General features: G+C 40.9%; 1 protein-coding gene across 7 annotated transcripts in view; it reads right to left on the bottom strand.

Moving 5' to 3' along the window:
* Positions 1 to 1,521: 1,521 nt before the first annotated feature.
* Positions 1,522 to 21,289, bottom strand: part of tp63 (tumor protein p63) — a 124,355-nt gene continuing 104,587 nt past the window's right edge. For 6 of the 7 annotated variants that reach the window (XM_034180661.1, XM_034180663.1, XM_034180662.1 and 3 more), the window contains 4 exons: positions 10,055 to 10,200; positions 9,650 to 9,791; positions 3,296 to 3,389; positions 1,522 to 3,205 (listed from right to left, as the gene is read on the bottom strand). In XM_034180661.1, the coding sequence (XP_034036552.1) occupies positions 2,909 to 3,205; positions 3,296 to 3,389; positions 9,650 to 9,791; positions 10,055 to 10,200 (679 nt within the window). In that variant the 3' untranslated portion in view covers positions 1,522 to 2,908. The remainder of the gene's footprint in view (positions 3,206 to 3,295; positions 3,390 to 9,649; positions 9,792 to 10,054; positions 10,201 to 21,289) is intronic. The other variant, XM_034180659.1, reaches the window with a different exon arrangement.

Here is a 21,289-nt window from a genome sequence, read left to right on the forward strand (position 1 = left end):
GTTTTGAGTATATTTCTTATTGTTGCATGGGAAACAAGGTACCAGTAGATTCAGTAGATTCTCACAAATCCAACAAGACCAAGCGTTCATGATATGCACACTCTTAAGGCTATGAAATTGGGCTATTATTAAAAAAAAAAGTAGAAAAGGGGGGTGTTCACAATAATAGTAGCATCTGCTGTTGACGCTACAAACTCAAAACTATTATGTTCAAACTGCTTTTTTAGCAATCCTGTGAATCACTAAACTAGTATTTAGTTGTGTAACCACAGTTCTTCATGATTTCTTCACATCTGTGAGGCATTAATTTTGTTGTTTTGGAACCAAGATTTTGCTCATTTACTAGTGTGCTTGGGGTCATTGTCTAGTTGAAACACCCATTTCAAGGGCATGTCCTCTTCAGCATAAGGCAACATGACCTCTTCAAGTATTGTGACATATCCAAACTGATCCATGATACCTGGTATGCGATATATAGGCCCAACACCATAGTAGGAGAAACATGCCCATATCATGATGCTTGCACCACCATGCTTCACTGTCTTCACTGTGAACTGTGGCTTGAATTCAGAGTTTGGGGGTCATTTCACAAACTGTCTGCGGCCCTTGGATCCAAAAATAACAATTTTACTCTCATCAGTCCACAAAATATTCCTCCATTTCTGTTTAGGCCAGTTGATGTGTTCTTTGGCAAATTGTAACCTCTTCTGCACGTCTTTTATTTAACAGAGGGACTTTGCGGGGGATTCTTGCAAATAAATTAGCTTCACACAGGCATCTTCTAACTGTCACAGCACTTACAGGTAACTCCAGACTGTCTTTGATCATCCTGGAGCTGATCAATGGGTGAGCCTTTGCCATTCTGGTTATTATTCTATCCATTTTGATGGTTGTTTTCCGTTTTCTTCCACGCGTCTGTTTTTTTTTTTTGTGTCCATTTTAAAGCATTGGAGATCATTGTAGATGAACAGCCTATAATCCTTTGCACCTGCGTATAAGTTTTCCCCTCTCCAATCAACTTTTTAATCAAACTACGCTGTTCTTCTGAACAATGTCTTGAACGTCCCATTTTCCTCAGGCTTTCAAAGAGAAAAGCATGTTCAACAGGTGCTGGCTTCATCCTTAAATAGGGGACACCTGATTCACACCTGTTTGTTCAACAAAATTGACGAACTCACTGATTGAATGCCACACTACTATTATTGTGAACACCCCCTTTTCTACTTTTTTTTTTTTTTACTAATAGCCCAATTTCATAGCCTTAAGAGTGTGCATATCATGAATGCTTGGTCTTGTTGGATTTGTGAGAATCTACTGAATCTACTGGTACCTTGTTTCCCATGTAACAATAAGAAATATACTCAAAACCTGGATTAATCTTTTTCGTCACATAGCACTACTATTATTCTGAACACTACTGTAAAACCTCAGCTGTGTGCAACTGTAAAAGTGGTTAAAACACTTTCCGTTGCATAACTGCAGTGAGGTGAGACAATTTTAAAATGATGACACAGAGAAGCATTAACATGCAAAACCATATGTATGGATATTTATTTTTCATTTGCGCCATATCAAAGTACCCTTGGTATATTGCAACATATTTACAATACATAATACAAAAACATGGAATACAGTCCACTTGCCCTTATAACAGTTCATTGTAATGATGAGTCACTTTATTGCCATTAAGCATGAAATATATATATATATATATATTTTCTTACAGATTTTTCATCTTGACGGAGAAAATACCCATATTTTCACCTCAGATTTTCTCTGCCTTTCACTGATGAAACGTTCCTCTCAAAATGTGGTTCATGAATTAAAAATACTTGGAATGGGTATCAAAAATTAGTGAGCTTTAAGCACCAGAATAACAATTGCGCATCGCCCCAGCCTAGACACAGTTTGGCCCGTGTCAGGGCTGGTATCTGTCTGGATGACCTACAAATGAAGGCTTGTTTCCCAGTAGCTTTGTCCCTTGTTGACTGTGTGTGGGGGGGTGGGATTAATACATCAGGCTCCCCAAGGGTGGTGCAAGGCTACTGAAGTTCTTGGGTGAGCTGGGATGATCCTACTCTGGGTCCCACTGCCCTGCACAGTGTATTTGAAGACATAAAACATTTTTTCCCCTCCCAACATAGAAATCTTTTTATTTTGAAGGACAAATTTGATGTAAATTGTCAAACACAGGTTTTCTCTGCCTTTCAACAACAAAATGTTCCTCTTTGAAAATGTGGTTCATGAATTAAAAATACTTGTATTAAGTATCAAAACTTGCCAAGCTATACAAAACACCAGAAAAAAACAACAATTGCACATCATTAAGACAATAAGAACACAAGAGCATCAGTCATGGTAGTCATTTGATCATTGGAATTCGGTGTTACCAGTGGCTACAAGTCAGTCACCGTGTGACTAGTAGACGTTCGACAGCAGTTAATCCCACATTCTTCACGTCTGTCCCGATATCAAAAAGTAAAATACAGAAGGAAAACTCTGCTCAGTACTTCAAATCATTGTGAATATTTCCCACATAAAGCCAGCAATCAGTGTACAGGTACAAATGAAAATGTGAGGTTCAACCAAAAGTACTCGTCTTAATAACCTGTATCAGACCTATAATGCAAATATTGTTAGGAATGAATTGAAAGATATTAAAAGTCAACCCGAAATCGTGAACATTTCTTAAGTGCTCTCAAGAAACTTGAACATAATACAAATGCACCGTTACTCAATAAACACCATGATTTCTCCACGAGGCGAGAGTCAGAACACTAATGAAAATAAGTGCATTTCTGCTTGAATGTGACTGACGGTCTCTTTAGGTGAGGGTTTCCAAATGAAATGTTCCAGTGGCGGGTGTCAATGGGGAAATGGAAATGTTGACCGGAGATCAAAGGTCATCTTACTCCCCTTCTTCCTTGATTCGCTGCTGTTTGTTGCGACGAGAATCCAGGTCAAAGGAGAAGTCGGACCACTCATCACGAGGTGGGAAAGAGATGGTCTGGCGCAGAGTGAAGCGCACAGCATCGATGACGCGCTCGCCTCGGGCCTCGGCGGCGCCCACACTGACGGTGGAGGCCCCGCTGGTTGTGCGCACGATGTGGGGAGGAGGGGAAAAATCCATGGCCTGTCTGTGCTCCATGATGCCCTTCCAGATGATGTGCTGGAACTCAGCGGGGATCTTGAGCCTGGACAAGTCCTGTTACACAGGGTAGCGTTAGTATTCGCAGAGGGGGAGCCATTCTTCTCTCTAACCCAAATGACTCGTGTTGGATAGGCAAGGGCTCACCTCCATGTTATAGTTTTCAATCTGGTAGATGTTGGTTAGACCCTGTGCTGTGAAGTAGTCCAGGCAGCCTGCGCAGCCCAGCCGAATAAGGAAGCTGTGGAGGGAACACAACTGTTAAATAGTGGAATAACTTACAGCTGGCTGCAAACATTCGGGCATGCCTTGAAAAAATAATACAGATGTTATTCCTAGGATTTTGCAAAAGCCTAAGCATGTACCCTATAAAATGTATTGCATGAATAGATGAATAAATGGGCCCGACACCTCCAGCTGTTAACTCAAACAATAAATTGCTCTAATGTTCTAAATTGACACATTAAAGGTTGTATAATGAAGACAAATTAATTCAAATTTGGTTTATTTTTGGTGCAAGTAAGTTTGTTTTGCGTGGTTATTATACCATGTAGCTCTATGATGGATTGGCATCTAGAGGTGGGCGGATTGATCCTAATATCGATACCAATGCTGGTATTGATACTGAACGATCCTTGTGTGAAAAGATCGATACTCAAGCTTTTTTTTCTCCCGCACGCGCTGACTGCTGCACACGCAGATTCATCAAAGTCGACTCTGTAAGCAGCGCTGCGCTGTGTCACACAACACGGAGCAGGTCACCTTTGTATTGTGGTTTGTTAGCCCTCTGACATCACTTCCGGTTTGCTTCTGCATCAGATCAGTCACCGGCGTTGCTAAGCACATTGAAAACCTCACAGATGGGGTGCCCAGATGTGTGACCGAGTCAATAGACCGAAAACCCATCTCAGATTTTAAAGTAGTGGGTAGTGCCCAAACTTTAAATTTAAGCCAAAAAAATAAAATAAAATATATATATATATATATATATATATATATATATATATTTATTATTATTATTATTAAGCTGGGTTTTAATACCTAGTGGTGCTGTGACATGTTTTGTTTTTATGTGCTGTTTTAACTTCATTGTATGTGTGTTTTGTATGCTTAAAATAGCGGGGGGTTAAGAGGGCCCTAGTTAGGCCTGAAGGGTTTTAGCCATGCTAATGCTCCCCAGAGCCATTTTACTGAGAAAAAAAGCCTGAAGGTCCTGAATGACATGGTGAGATGGTGTGGAGCTTTGCTCATTAATGTTGGTGACATAAACATATTATTGACTGTTGTTGTAAATTACATTGATCATTCAATAAATCTATAAAATCTATAAAATATAAATAAAAACAGAATACAATGATTTGCGAATCCTCTTCAACATATATTCAAATGAATATACCACAAAGACATGATATTTAATGTTCAAACTGATAAACTTTATTGTTTTTGTGCAAATATTTGCTCATTTTGAAATGGATGCCTGCAACACGTTTCAAAAAAGCTGGGATGGGGCAACAAAAGTTCGTGAAAGTTGATGAATGCTCAAAGAACACCTGTTTGGAACATTCCACAGGTGAACAGGTTAACTGGAAGCAGGTGAGTGTCATGATTGGGTATAAAAGGAGCGTCCCCAAAAGGCTCAGTCATTCACAAGCAAAGATAGGAACAACTGCATGAAAAAAATAGTCCAACAGTTTAAGAACAATGTCTCTCAACGTTCAATTACAAGGAATTTTGGGATTCCATCATCTACAGTCCATAATAAGAAAATTCAGAGAAGTAAACGGCAAGGCTGAAAACCAACATTGAATGCCCGTGATCGATCCCTCAGGTGGCACTGCATTAAAAACCAACATCTCTGTGTAAAGATCTTACTGTGTGAGCTCAGGAACACTTCAGAAAATCATTGTCAGTTAACACAGTTTGTCGCTACATCTACAAGTGCAAGTTAAAACTCTACTATCAGAAGATTCACAGAATACTATCAGAAGAGTCAGAGAATCTGGAGAACTTTGCATTAAAAACCGAAAACAAAAAAGTCTATCAGTTTGAACATTAAATATCTTGTCTTTGTGGTGTATTCAATTGAATATAGGTTGAAGGGGATTTGCAAATCATTGTATTCTGTTTTTTATTTATATATTACACAACATCCCAACTTCATTGGAATTGGGGTTGTACACCTGTACCTGCCTGCCTGCTGCTGGACTTGTCTTGGTTTGTTGATGGGAACAATATTATCATCACATGCATGATAAAAATTAGGAGTAGGTGTGGCTGAAGTTACATGTAGCCTGAAACAAACTTGTCTGTTTTTTTTTTATTATTATTATTATTTCTAAGTCCCAGTAGTCCATGAGCCAGAAGTCAGTTTTGACCTAATTATTACCACTTCAGGGCACAAAGCAATACTTAAAATCCAGCCTTATTGTACTGTGGCCAACAAAAATGTACAGTGGCTCAACCAATAATTTGCATCACCTTTTGCCAAAATTAGCATCTTTAACTTTTGATAATTGACCTTTGCCATCATTTTTGTAGGTTTTGACCCCATAACTCCATAACACTGAGTCACAGATAGTCCACATTATACCTTTTTAGAATGTAAAAAGTAAGTCCCTTCAGCTGCTCCTTTGTTTTGTACTCGGGGTCGTCACAGCAAATCCACGGTGGATCTGCATGTTGAATTGGCACAAATTTTACGCCAGATGCCCTTTCTGAGGCAACTCCACATTACATGGAGAAATGTGGTAGGGGTGGGATTCAAACCTGGAACCTTCCGCACTGAAGCCAAGTGCATTAACCACTTTGCCACTACCCCTATACCTTTTTAGAATATGATCAGAAAATAATGTGGTATAGTTTTCAATATGACTGGGGCATTTTTGTGTAATCCTTCATTGACCCCTACCTGATTATAGATGTCACTCTGGGATGGCCACCATACATTTTGTGTACGCCACGGCATACCGAGGTAGATTTAAAATATTGTTTCCCCTTAAGTCGTATAAAATTGTTACAATAGTGGAATTATTACCTGCCAACAAAGCTGGGTGGTTATGTTTTCACCCGTTTGTTTGTGAACAGCCCAAAACCCACAATTTTTCATATATTGTTATGAAATTTTTCAGATGATTCATATCCTGATAGACAGTAACTGATTAAATTTTCAAGGTCATAGTTCAAAAGTCAGGAAAAATATAGGAAAAATCCCCATCCTTTAACACTGAACAAATTTTCTAAAATTCATAAAACTGTCAAAAAAGAATGAATTTCTTTCATATTTGAAAGCCTTATGTAGGATAGTATCTTTTATCGACTGACAAAGTTTGATCTGGATCTGATCCGAATTACAGATTTTGTGGCAATTGAAAATCCTCATTTACTGTATATTTTACATTATATCTTTATCAAATGTGCCTCATATTTGAAAGTGAGGTGCACTCACTATCAGCTGACAAATTCTGATCTGGATATGATCCAGATTGAGGATTTCATGAGGATTCTAGTCATGAAAACAGCAAGGTCATCAGACCAATATGCACTTTCACAATAAGAGCCTGTATTTCATAATAAAAGCCTGTGAGGTTGTTGCAGACCTGACAATTCAGCAGTCTGTCTATCATCTAACATCCCAGACAGCAGATTCAAATCTGGACATTTTCTGTATGCATGTGACCCCAAACCCAGAATTAACAGGCTCACACTCCGAACAAAACAGAAAAACTTTAACCAGGCCAAAAAAGAAAGAAAGAAATTTGATGTAATGTGAACACAGTCACAGTGCAAATATAAAACTTCACTTCCTCGTAATTTCTGTACATGGAACATTGCACTGGTTAAGTAGCTTCAGATTAAACCTTCAAGAAAGACTTTCATAAAAGCCAAGACATTTTTCTATGTCAATACTTCTACATATAAATGAAAAAGTCAAAGCAATGTATAAGATCTGTTCCTTCTCAAACACTCTTAGCCCCTCTGAAGGATGGTAACTACCCATGTGGTAACTGTGCCCAATGTAACAGTACACATAAGACCCGTAATTTTAAACATCCTAGGTCTGGTAAAAGTTACAATGTGAAGGGTTTTATTACATGTAACACCAAGAATGTTGTTTATTTAAGATGTCTCTGTGATAAGGTCTATGTGGGAAAAACTACACGCAGTTTAAAACAAAGGATCAGTGAACATAAAAGTTCGATTAGATGTGCTGATCTGAATTACCCTGTGGCCTGTCACTTTGTAGAGTGTGCCCATCCTGTTTCTTCTCTACGGTTTCAGGGAATTGACCAACTTAAATTGTCAAGAGGTGGGAACATTGATAAAGTGCTATGCCAAAGGGAATTGTTTTGGATCCATACTTTGGATGCCCTACACCCTAAAGGCTTAAATGTGGACTTTAACATGAGTGTCATGTTATGATTGGAGGTATACATTTTGTTTTAGTCTTGAAACTGCAGTTTATGAAGTTTTTGCTGATGGTTATGCAGTTATCTTGAACTTATACTGTTTGAATGTATGTGTGTTGACATGTAAATATATTTTTTTGTGGAGGGTAATTCTGTATTGGTGTACATTTAATGTCTAGCTTCCTTGAGTAGAGGAATTATGAAAACAGGAAGTACAGGAAGAACTACAACTCCCACTACACTTGGACTACAACTCATTGGTGCAGGTGTTACTGAACACCTGATGAGTCTTAATTGATATGTGTGTTGTATGTTCCATTTGTGACTGAGCCCTGAGGAAGGTCTGTTGACCAAAAGCTTGTCCTTTAAATAAATATATAAAGGATTTAAGTGTGCAGACATTTTTCTTTCTTCTATGTCAATACTTAAAATATGTAGCATAACTGTAAAGAGATTTTCCCCAAACATCAGCTGTCCTCTGTATGTAGTACAAATGACAGAATCTAGAACCTGTGGTTCCCCACGGGTTAACGTCCTAGTTTTGCATTGTATCGCAATCAAAAGTGCCTCAATCACTCTCATTTTTCTGTTATTGATTTACCTATGCCACCAAAATTGGATGGAGGTTCCAATTGTATGCCTGTTTCTCTATCTTCCAGTTATCAATTGGAACCCAAGTGCCAAAAAGCAATGACAGATCGTGCGTAGCAGCCACTTCTAACAGGACTCTGACCTTGAAAACTTTTTCCAAGCTAAAAATTTGTGGAACTGGAAACTCATGATGGCAGAGGTTTATGCTCTACAAGTGTGGTGCACTAGTTATTATTATTATCTCTATATTAAAAGCCAAGTGGCCTCTGTGTGCGTGCACGTGTATGGCGTTGAGCATGGAGAAACTGGGGAGAGCAGACATTTGCTGTTTGGTATGCTTATGTATTTTGGGTCAAGGATGAATGCCATGAAAATGGAAAGTTGACAGGAGTAATATTTTTGGAGAAATTACAGATATTATATAACAACAGTGAACCATGGAAATTAATAATTACATTCTGCACTCACACGCCATTCCAACTCATTATAGAAACTTTGCATAATTTATTACCATCCTTGAAAAATGTCAGCTACCTATTTTAGAAACACTACCCAATCTAGAGCCCGTGGATCCCCACGGGCAACATGCTAGTTATTATTATTATCATTAGCATTATTATTATCAGCAGCAGCAGTGTGGTGGTTTAGTGGTTTGCACTGTTGCCTCACAGCAAGAAGGTTTTGGGATCATTTCCACCCCTGGTCCTTTCTGTGTGGACTTTGCATGTTCTCCTCATGTTTGCGTGGGTTCCCCTCCGGCTGGTCCGGCTTCCTCCCACTTCCAAAGATATGCAGGTTTGATGACTCCAAGTTGACCGTAGGGGTGGCATGTGAATGTGAATGTGTTTGTCTATATGTGGCCCTGCAATAGACTGGCGCGTCCTTTCCAGGGTGTATCCCACATCACGCCCTATGACTGCTGGAATTGGCTTCAGCTTCCGTGTGGCCCTTGATTAGAATAAGCAGGTATTGAATAAATAAATCAGATTTTTTAAAATTTGATGTTATGATAACATCCTTTTCAAAAACTTTATTTTAGTAGAAGCAAAAATACATTGATAAAGCAAAATCATTCCATCAAACAAAAGCAAATGTACTCATGAAAGCAAATCCAGGAGTGACACATATTGACTTCATAGAGAACCAAACTTTAATTACATTAGGGACTAAAACCGAGGACTGGGGAGGCTCACAAAGGGCGCACCACCGTTTGAACCGCTGAAGTTAGCCAAAGCTCCCACTGAGGTTGTGTATATAAAAAAAATAGGTGTTAGTATTAGCTGTAGCTAAAAACGCTGGGATGTAGTACACTGGATTACTGCTGTGCAGTTCTCCATGTGCATTGTATCTGTCCCTGGCAAATGTTTGGCTACCATTCGAAATAAAACATAAATAAATTCCTTCCTGTTGCAGTTCATTCTAGCTTTTTAAGGTCTGATGTTGGCGTGTTACGCTGGGACTAAAATGCACACATCATTTGTGTTAACCGAGTCTCATCAGGTACCTGGAGATGCTGCTGTCCATGGGGTATGGAGGAGGGGGAGTACAGTGGGAGGAAGGCACCAGGGGGAGCTGGGGCTGCAGTGTGGGGCTCAGTGAGCTCATGTCAGCGCTCATGGGGATGTGCGTGCCCATCATGGGAGTCACTGCAGAGACAAAAGGACCTACTGTGAGCTTTCTTTACCGCTCCGGGGTTTACAGGTTACGTAATGTCAAGTGACACGCAGGATGGGAAGGGGCAGGCATGACAGGTGATGGATCATAATAGGGACTGAGCGGTGTTCAGGTCCCTGTTACCTGTCCAGACACGCTGTTCTGACACATTTACAACAAACCCAGAGGGGACGGGAGGGACAGTGGCAGGGAGGGACCACGGCCTGAGGTAGACAAACAAAAGGGGCACACTTACTGTCAGTAAGGCCTCCAGACATGCTGGACGGGGTGAGCGTGTTACGCTGCTGGGGGTTGATGAGCTGGCTGACAGAGGGCAGCTTGTTGACTTTCCCGTGAGTTGGAGAGCTGGAGCCAAAGGAGGGCTGAGACTGCATCGGGGTCCTGGAGGCAGGAGAGAGGAGGTTACAGATCATTAGTCCCAGTGTTCAGCAGCCGCTCAGTGGGTTCTGTTACAATGATAACAATAACTTATAAAGCACTTTCAAGTTAGATATTCCAAAGTGCTGTCCATTACAAAAACAAAGTACAAAATTACAACTCTAACTTCAACTTCATGAAAATTACATGAAATACAATTTCATCACAATTGCAACCAAGGTGGCCTTCAACTTTGCAATATGAGACATAGTACCTGCAAAAAACAGGAATACACGTCTGTGTATCCTCAGTATAACAGTCAAAAGTAATCCCATGGCAACATATAATGGCAACTAATTCATGCATTTATTTCCTCTAGGCTGGACTATTGTAATTCATTATTATCAGGTTGTCCTAAAAGTTCCCTAAAAAGCCTTCAGTTAATTCAAAATGCTGCAGCTAGAGTACTGACAGGGACTAGAAGGAGAGAGCATATCTCACCCATATTGGCCTCTCTTCATTGGCTTCCTGTTAATTCTAGAATAGAATTTAAAATTCTTCTTCTTACTTATAAGGTTTTGAATAATCAGGTCCCATCTTATCGTAGGGACCTCGTAGTACCATATCACCCCAATAGAGCACTTCACTCTCAGACTGCAGGCTTACTTGTAGTTCCTAGGGTTTGTAAGAGTAGAATGGGAGGCAGAGCCTTCAGCTTTCAGGCTCCTCTCCTGTGGAACCAGCTCCCAATTCAGATCAGGGAGACAGACACCCTCTCTACTTTTAAGATTAGGCTTAAAACTTTCCTTTTTGCTAAAGCTTATAGTTAGGGCTGGATCAGGTGACCCTGAACCATCCCTTAGTTATGCTGCTATAGACGTAGACTGCTGGGGGGTTCCCATGATGCACTGTTTCTTTCTCTTTTTGCTCTGTATGCACCACTCTGCATTTAATCATTAGTGATCTATCTCTGCTCCCCTCCACAGCATGTCTTTTTCCTGGTTCTCTCCCTCAGCCCCAACCAGTCCCAGCAGAAGACTGCCCCTCCCTGAGCCTGGTTCTGCTGGAGGTTTCTTCCTGTTAAAAGGGAGTTTTTCCTTCCCACTGTAGCCAAGTGCTTGCTCACAGGGGGTCGTTTTGACCGTTGGGGTTTTACATAATTATTGTATGGCCTTGCCTTACAATATAAAGCGCCTTGGGGCAACTGTTTGTTGTGATTTGGCGCTATATAAAAAAAAATTGATTGATTGATTGATTGATATAATCTGAGCAAGAGGTGCTGTATGAGGACAGAATAACAGTGGACCTAGTACTGACCCATGAGGTACCTCATTCTTTCCTGTGGAAAGTTCAATATAGTGTTGTAGAAAACACAATGTGAACAATGCAACAGGTAAGACCTCAACCATGAAAGTATTAGACCAAAGATACCAAAATAAGCTTCAGTTTTCTCTAACAATATATGGTGAATAACTCTATCACATGTAACAGCAGCTGCCGTGATGTGGGGTCTGTATCGATCGGCAAAAAACGATCATCCATCACTTTACCAAGTGTATGGAATGTGTGCCCTAAATGAAAACAGTAGAGGTTTAACAAGGTCAATCACTGCCATGCTTGAAACCCTTGAGCAATCGCTTTTGCTTGAATTTTCAACCAAAAGATCACAAAAAAGGTATATAGTTTGCCAATATCCTAAGATCAAAAGACAATTTCTGATCTGTCCATGGCAGTTTTAGAGCAAACGAGAACACTTCAGTGAGTAATAAGTTAAAAAATGTTTAACACACAAGGTCTGAGTGATAATCTTGTGCCCCGGTCACACGGCACACGCCGATAGCTGGATGAAGGATAAAAAGTCAAAAATCGTTGAGAAAAGGTGGACGAAAGATTCTGCACTTTTCCTATCACCGAAAAGCCTGTGACTCAAGCAAACTCAAACAGAACTTAAAATGAAATTCTTCTTCTTTGTCTTTCAGCTGTTCCCGTTAGGGGTCGCCACAGCAGATCAATCGTTTCCATCTCACCCTGTCCTCTGTATCTTCCTCTGCCACACCAACCACCTGCATGTCCTCCCTCAGCACATCCATAAACCTCCTCTTTGTCCTCCCTCTTCTCCTCGTTGCCTGGCTCCATCCTCATCATCCTTCTCCCTATATACCCTGGTTCCCCCCTCTGCACATGTCCGAAAGAAAAATGAAGCGAACGTCGACCTCGATGCTTTAGACAAAATCAAAGCGTAACATTCATGGTGACGTGACCGAAAGCGGGTCCTCACTTATGCAATATTTGCAGGTGTGAGATTTTGTTTGTCTTGACAATAAGTTTTGTTTGTCTTCACATTTTGAGTTCTTGCGGCGTGTCTGTACCTTGTTGTACACTTTATCTGTGATAGTACTTGTCCTGATGAGTACCTTTGATGAGTCCATGGCATCAACCATGGGGAACTGTCCGTGTCAGAAGAAGGCTACCCCCCCAAGAGACACACACTCAGTCCAGCCACAAACAGTTGAAACGTGTAAATAGTTAAAGTAGTTGATAAAACGTTTTTAATGCTATTGTTTCTGTATGAAAATGTTGTTTTTGTCTCAAAAATGAACAATTCATTAGCAACAGAAGGATGTTTCGTTCAGCACGGCTAAGCTTTATTTACTGATTCATTCAGATATTGTTGCGTTCGTCAACCTTCGTTCAATACATCAGACTTGGGAGATTGAACAAAGTTAGACGAAAGTCAAACAAAATGCTAACGTTGCGAAAACTAAGCAAACAATAAGAAATCGTAAAGTAGGAAAGCAAAGCAAAATATGAATGAATTGAGGTTGTCCGCAGTATTCCTTCCAATTTTTCAACAGCTCAAAAACTCTGATAAAGCGCCGGCTGCAGGAACGAAGCTGCATGACGGTTAAACGATGCCTCCGGAACTGCTGTGTGACCGGGGCTTTAGAACTTTAGCATTCCAAGCTGACAATGGATCAAAAAGACAAGTAGTATAATTAGCACCCCTATTTGCATTTGACACATTCTGCAGAAAAATAATATCAAATTCAGACAGAACTTAAGTCAAAGTCATTGTTTAATGATAGTAACATATTAGTTAAGGAAGGTTTGTGTATTTTCTTCCTAATACACTGTCCTACTATTAAACAAAAAAAAAAAAAAATGATATACCAAAATAATTTGAGCTGTGTTTAGAGTGGTGGCCTGGGCTGTGTATGCTTATTTAATTAATTAATTTAGAATATTCAGATGCCTTTACATATAATAAGACATGTTTATGATCACCCAAGTAATCATATAATCCAAGATAGCCTTCAAAGACACCATCTACACTCCAAAGTCCTGCATATACACCTGAGTGCCCGATCACAAGTCATCAGTAAGTAAGGGCATCTGTTTCTGGCAGTGGCATCTTCTAATTTTGATTTAATTTAAAATTGACAGTAAGGCTGCCCACAGAGCAAGCCTGACCACAGACTGACCCCAGAACCCTTGGTACTCTAGTCTAAGACTGATTAAACCTGTGGACGTGGTATATAGATACAATGACATGCGTACTTTGACATTCACTGTACAAAGACAGTGATACCACAAGATGTTTTAAAAAGTGATAGTGATAGTGATTTATATAGCGCTTTTCCATCTGCATCAGACGCTCAAAGCACTTTACAAATAATGCCTCATATTCACCCTGATGTCAGGGTGCTGCTATACAAGGTACATACTACCTTGGATAGGTATGATCGAGTGAATCATATTTGCTGTTTGCTGTGCTGTGTATGTTGGGTGGATTCCTTCTTGTCCAAGAACCTCATCATACTGCCAAAACAAATGAATAATGTCAGTAAAAACAGCTCCATGCTATGTGCAAATAGTTTCAGCCAGGTATGCCAGCTAAGGAGGTCTAAGGTCATTCTATCCCTCAATTCAATGAAGGAATATAAACACACTTTCCAATGTCCATAAAATGATCTAAAAGCACCAAAAGTCCACTTTAAGCAGCTTGGTGTACCGCTGTAAAGCCCCCTTCTAATTTTAAATGGATATGCATCTGGGAAGATCATGATTTGAGACAATATTGTTACCTCAGAAAACTGAGGTGAAGCAGTCAGGTGAAGTTTTGTGTTTTTCTTTTCTTCCTTTGTGACCTGTTACATTCTTTGGAATTCCCTTGCATTTCTGTGGAGTGGGACATTGTATGTACATGCTGCATCATGACCAGAAGGTTTTCAGAAGCACCACGTTGTGCTAAAATTATACTATGGGTTTACTCTTGTGGTTTTTCTATGCATCTCATGATGCAAGCCCAGCACGTTACGTCATTATACTCAGTTGCATTTGTTGGCAACTGTTACACTTACAAATCATGAATTTCTGGGATGTATAGCTATAAATCTGACGCAGTGCTAAAATACCCTCAACCATATGAGCAAATAGGAAACAGAATGTGACCTTTTGAAATCTTAAAATAGGTCAAAGTTAGCCACTTCTGAACTTGTCCAAGGTCCCAAGAATGTTCCCTGTGAATCTGAATTTGCAGTGTGGTCACTGCAAGGGGGTGGGGGGTGGAGTGGGGAACGACAAATCCTATTTGTCTAAAGGTGGTTTCCCATTGCCAGTTTTAGATACCTGATTGTCTACAGGTTTTTTTTGGGGGGGGGAACAATCTGACAGCCAATCTGGGCCTGAAAATGGGTGCAATCTGTGGTAAAAGTAGTGATGTAGAACACTGTGAGCAGGAAATTTTTAAACATGTTTAAAAAATTGTGACAGAACAAATCCTGAGCCACACATTGTGAGTAATCAGATTTAACTGATGCAGATCAGGAATAATCTTGTGTAAAAGTAGGTGAAAGTGGAGAGTTGGGTCGTCGGCCCTAACCAATGTGGTGCCCTCGGCAAGATTTTTAATGGTGCTGGTTTGCAAACCGCTAATAAACGTGAAAGAAGAAGGAACACCTCCTCTCATAGTCTCCTGCTGAAACAAAGCCACTCGCTTTTGTGTCTGTTTGGAGTATTTGCGGTGAAACATCCTAACGGATCATCTAAGACGTCCTGGTTGCAATACTGACGCTGAGTGAAACTCGTCTTATTTAATATTGTGTGCTACCGGTGTTAGCACTTTTAGCAGCTGTTGGGACGTCCACTTAATGCACAATTACTGAGAAAATACGCTGAAGAGAACTTTTACTGTCCAAACCAAAGCAAATCGTGATGAGAACCACCTTGCACTAACCAAAAATATGAATTAATAAACCACAGCCCAAAATGGCCCAAACTGTCTGGTGTCGGGTCGAGACACCAGACAGTTTGGGCTATTTTGACATTGCTGTTATGCTGCAATGACCTGGAAGGGCTCATCAGACACAATTATCATCATCATCATTATTATTTTATTATTTTATAGGCTTTGCTATGCAGTTAAATCAATAGGGGCTTACATTTATTCTATATTAAAAGATGAATAGCATTAACTAGTTTTAGTATAAGAATAGTGAAAGTTGACTTTCGCGTCTCATCCAGGCAACTAGTCATCACACAAAATCCAACACAGCTTCTGATGTATCGCTGTTAAAGGTAACCAGGAAACAACTTCAAGAAATTCTATCGAGGAAAGGACTACATGACTGCGTACGTGCAACACATACAAGAAAGAGTTATTAGCATTTGTAGAACAGGCAGAAGGCAGATACTTGGATCTTGGGGAGTGTGATCATGATCAGTCTGAACATAAATGGAGAAGCTGACACACAGATAAACATCCAGATTTTTTTTTTTTTTTTTTTGGTTTGCTTATATGTGACACACATTCTGCAGCTTCACAGAAGAAAATCATGCTGTCTGGGAACCATTAACACCAGCAAATCACCTTAAACACACACTACATGTGAAATTAATAAATTTGCAAAAACCTTTTTCTATGTTGTCATTATGGGGTGTTGTGAGTAGAATATCGAGAGAAAATGTGGGAAAAGTGAAGCACTGTGAATACTTTCTAGATGCACTGTATTAACTATTTTAGCTTTTTGGAAAGGTGTTGCAAAAACATAGTAATGAAGAGTAGAGTATTGAAGTAGCGCTTCATGTACATGTGCAAAAACAATTATGTAATAGAAATAGATGTATATAGATGTACATATAATTATTATGTACTCAGGTGTATTTGGCAATACCCACTCACACTCATATATAAGTAAATATAAAATAGAACCCATATCCTTTATACCCCGTCACACTCGTTCGGAGTTAGCAGAAATCAAGCAGAATCGGCTGGAATGAAACAAACAAACAAACAACAAAAAACTTTCAAACACACAGAAACTCCTACAGCTTTATAAGAATACCTTTGGTGTACTTAGAATGATTCTTGCACACGCTGCGTGTATCAGACTTCAAATGCAGTTCAAATGTAGTTGTGTGTTGATGGTCTAGTGGTTAAAGCCCCCATCACACATAACAAGAACGCCCCGGAAGCATGCCAGACACAGCAAATATTGCCATATTCCGACACAGTTGGGAAGAAAAGAGGTGTGGCCAGCTCATTATTATATGTGGCACTGCAGGTCATACCGGCAGGCATACTGTGCCAGATCTATCTCGAGGTTCCCTCATGCGCTCAAGTCATTTTGGATCCCGGTTTGCCGCCATTGGAATATGTGAATTGCAGTTAGATGGTCCTCAGATAACACATGAACCACCGTCAGATAGGTGTCCCATCTCGATGGGGCCCAGAGAATTATGAAAATGTGCATCACACTCGGGGCCGCCGGCCGATTTTGACCAACTGTGTGGACTTCTGGAGATGGCTGTCAGAATGTTTTGGGACTGAAATCCGACACGTTTTGGATGTGTGTCGATTCATAACTCCGACACCACTCTGTGTGATTCTGGCTATGTGTGACAGGAGTGTTGGGCCTCAGACCAGAGGATCTTCAGTTCAAACCTCAGTCTGGCTGGAGAATCACTACAGACCCTTGGGTAAGGCTCTTAATCCCCAAGTTGCTCCGGGCGTGTAGTGAGCACCTTAGATGGCAGCAGCCTGGGTGGGTGAATGTGAGGCATCATTGTAAAACACTTTGAGCTTCTGATATAGATGGAAAAGCGCTATATAAATGCAGTCCATTTAGTTGGAACACAGTAGGAATACCCAGAATGCTACAGGAATGCAGTAAGAATATTATGAATGCCCTCAGAATGCTGTACGAGTGCGGTTCGATTGCTGCCTGAATACCACCTGAAGTCTGATTGGAAGGTGCCTCGAATGCTGTACGAATTCACCGCAAATACTGTCAGAACGCTCCCGGAATGGCCGCCAAATATGGTTCGAACATCTAACAATCCAAACACAATGCATCTTGAATACTTTGAATGTACTTCAAATGTAATATTGAAACAAATTCCGCCAGCACTCAAGATGCACTCGAGGTGCATTCCGCCTCATTCGGGACATTATGGCAGGATTTGAACTGGCTGACCAGTTTGATTCTCCCCTCAAACACGAACAGAACGTTTGGAATACTGTTAGGATGCTGTGGGAATAGTTAAGTCCATGTCATACATAGCAAGAATGTGCAGGAACCAGGCCGACAAGGCAAATATGGTCACAATCCGGACACAGTCGGGAGGAAAAGAGGCGTGGTCAACCGTGTCAGAACGCATCCAGACTGCCTCATGCACACCTGCAGGATGCTGCCCAAATATATTTCAGACAACAGTCAGATGACACAGACTGCTGTCAGACGGCATCAACATTGGAGCTGTCACTCACTCACTCGCCCACGCAATCAAATCTTTGCTCATCCTCACATTCAGGAGGAGGGTGCGCTGGTAGGAGTGTGTGTCTCACATGACGGAGTGCGCGTGTATGTGCGTAGAATAAGTGATCCAAACAGCGTGCGGGTGTGTGGACAGATGAAATGTTTACTCAGCTGCGTGCGTGTGTTCATAATGGCTGAACGAGCCACTTGCGCGCACGCGTGTGTGCCTGCATGTGTAGAACAGGTGATCAAAGCAGTGTGCGAGTGTGTGGCCTACATGTTAACTCAGCTGCATGTATGTGTGTTCATAATGACTGTACCAGCCACTCCGCATGCGCACGCGTGCGAGCACAGGAGCTGTCCATCCAGAGAGCACACAAAAAGGCTGAGAGCTGTCAGTGACTGCCTGCTGTTGTACAGTCTGGTGAAAAATCCCTTTAGGTGTTTGATCAGTATATACTTGCATTGCTAGATTTTATTCATCCAGCTGGACTCCATAAGTGCTTTCGAACTGTGCTGTCAGTGCGCCAACTTCTCCCATGTGTGCAGCATTCTTCAGATGCAGCCAGTGAACTTTTTCTTCTCTTTTTTTTAAACTCTTTTTTATGGTCATTTCACTTGATACACATCTAAACACAACTGGATTATTGGTGCGGTAAGGTGCTGCACATGGGATTTATTTATGTTGTATACCAGAGGTGGATTATGCATTTGCGAGCTGATCGACGGCAGCACACAGCGCAGCTGGATGAAAGGGACTTCACCAGCTGTCTGCGCTGCGCTGTGGAACGCGGGGTACCGGAGGTGAGTTACATGTTTATTTATGTTGTCATGGGCTGACAAAATATTTCCACATCATACCTGCTACAGACTTAGGAGGTGAACATGTAATAATACGTGCATTACAGTGGTGACATCCTGTTCAGCTGCATTGCAGGGCGCTGCACCGAGCCTCTGACACATGCACAGTGCCACATACATGTTATATCAACATTTCTTTCGCCCTCCCTGGCCGGGGTCCAGTGGAGGTGGACATCTGTGACATAACATGCTGGCAGGCTTTGCTGTGACTGATCAATCTCAAAGCTCAATCAACCGCGATCAGATCATTTCAGATGCTGTTTTGATGCAGTCAGAATATGTAGACTGCAAACAGATGATGCAAAAACTGCCCATAGACTGCTGTCAGATGTGCGTTCCACCTCGACTGTGCCAAGCGTGTTTTGAACATGTGCAACACACTCGGAACAGTTGAGCGAATGGGACCAAATATGTAGATGCTCACAGACTGCCGTCCGTTGATCTTCAAACCGCACCTCAATATTTCCCGATTGTGGCCGGATGTGTCATTCTGACGCAATTCGGCCTCAATTGGCGTATGTATGACGGGGGTATTAGAGTGCAGTCAGAATACACTTCGAATGCCGTTCAAAACATCTCAACCTTGACTGCACCTCGAGTGTTTTGACTCATTCTGCCTCCAGTGTGACGGGGTATTAACATACTATAACCTCACAACATCAGTGTCTGAACAGTAATGTTAAAAATATTTTAATCAGAAGCTCAGAGGAAGAGTTTCTTACTTGGTTTGAACACATTCCATGGCCATAAAATTGGAAAGGAAAATAAAAAGAGCACAGTTCAAGCAAAGAAAATCAATTTATTACATTCAGACAAAAGTGCAGCGGCCACAGAAGAAATGTGTTTGAAACAAACGTGGTCACAGAGGCATTAATGTTAAAGATGTGCTCACTGCTTCACAGCACGTTCTCTGATAAAAGACATTTTACTGAGAAAAGTTAAAAATCCCTTCAAACAAACACACAAACTGTCCTGCAGTTACTTTATCAAATATGACCAGCACCAGCAACGTTACATCAACAATAAAAGTCTCCTCTCACAAACCCAGACAACAGTTTGGGAGTCCAGCTCTCGTGATCAGGCAAAAAGAATTATAAACAAGCTTGGTTCCTGTCCAAAGTCAGCCGTAAGAAAAGATAACACTTCACAAATAACTTGGATGCAACATTTAAAAAGGAGCACAGGCATGATCTGAGAACATCATCACAACAGTGGTGAACATTAGTGAGGCATGCACAGAGCTCCACATTAGAGTCGGTCCAGCTGTCGGGACTGAGTCCACGTAGGAGAGCACACATCACACTGATGCTGCCCCCTGACCTCTGACCTCTGACCTCACCGCACCAACAGAGGCTGCTTCACAAAACTCCATAGTGAAGCAATGTTTCAGTGCCACATCCATTAAGCCAGGAAAGGCAGAAAGGCAGGAGGTGGAAGAGAAGCTGAGAAAAGAGAAGGTCCAGTAAGTTGTGGAGGAGGAGGAGGAGGAATGTGGGGTAGAATTTCAGGAGGAGGTGCAGTGCCGCCTCTGCTCTCCTGCAGGCTCCAGGAGCTCGCTACCAAGACGGGTTTTTATCAGACTGCAGGAGGAACCAGAAAGAGAGAGCAGAAGTGAGGGCTAAGGAGCCATCCTAGAAACATGTCCAGAGGTTCAGACAAGCTGCCAGGATTACTATGTTCAGCTTTCATTGAAAAAAATTTTTTTTGGGAGATTTTCAAAACTACACATTTTTGAAAAGCATGTACAATACACAATCAGAACACATGGAACCCACTATGGTGGCTGTCTTGGATTTGAAAAATGGCAGCTTAAAGGTGGAGGTTTTTCAATATCTGCTTATAGATGACTTCCGATGGTTAAATACACCTTTTGAGGGCTAATGAATCCAATGCTGCTAATTACAACAATGTATGTAACATACATGTGGACAAAATCACAATTATGAGTGCTCAAATCTCAAAGATGCCCAACCATAAATGTGACTTTGCCCACGTGTACTTTTTTTTTTGTATTTATTACCATTGGATACACTGGGCCTGAAAATACATATTTAGCCATTGGAACCAAGCTCACAGGTCATCTAGAAGGTGAGATATTGAAATCATCTATTTTAAGACACCATTTTTTACAAATCCATAATGGCTGCCATGGTGGATTCCAGGAAAATGGAATAATCAATATGCACTTTCCAAAAATGTTTAGTTTCACTAATCTCCACAAAATTACAATGAAATGTAATGAATCCGAGTACAGTAGCTCAATAAATAACAGGCAAAAAAAAAAAAAAAAAAAAAAAAAACAGTATACACAACACACTTAGTGTGATATGGTGTGTACTCCTGTAAGATTTTCATATTAAAATACAGTTTGATGCTGTTTGGGTTTCAGTAGGGCCTAGACTGTCAGAAAATGACGGTGTTCAAATTTTCAGACCCCTGCTTCTCTTCTGCAAAGGGGCAAACGTTAGTACAGGGGTAAACTGAAAAATCAAGTT

The sequence above is a fragment of the Thalassophryne amazonica genome, chromosome 10, assembly GCF_902500255.1.
Source record: "Thalassophryne amazonica chromosome 10, fThaAma1.1, whole genome shotgun sequence".
In the NCBI taxonomy this organism is placed as follows: domain Eukaryota; kingdom Metazoa; phylum Chordata; class Actinopteri; order Batrachoidiformes; family Batrachoididae; genus Thalassophryne; species Thalassophryne amazonica.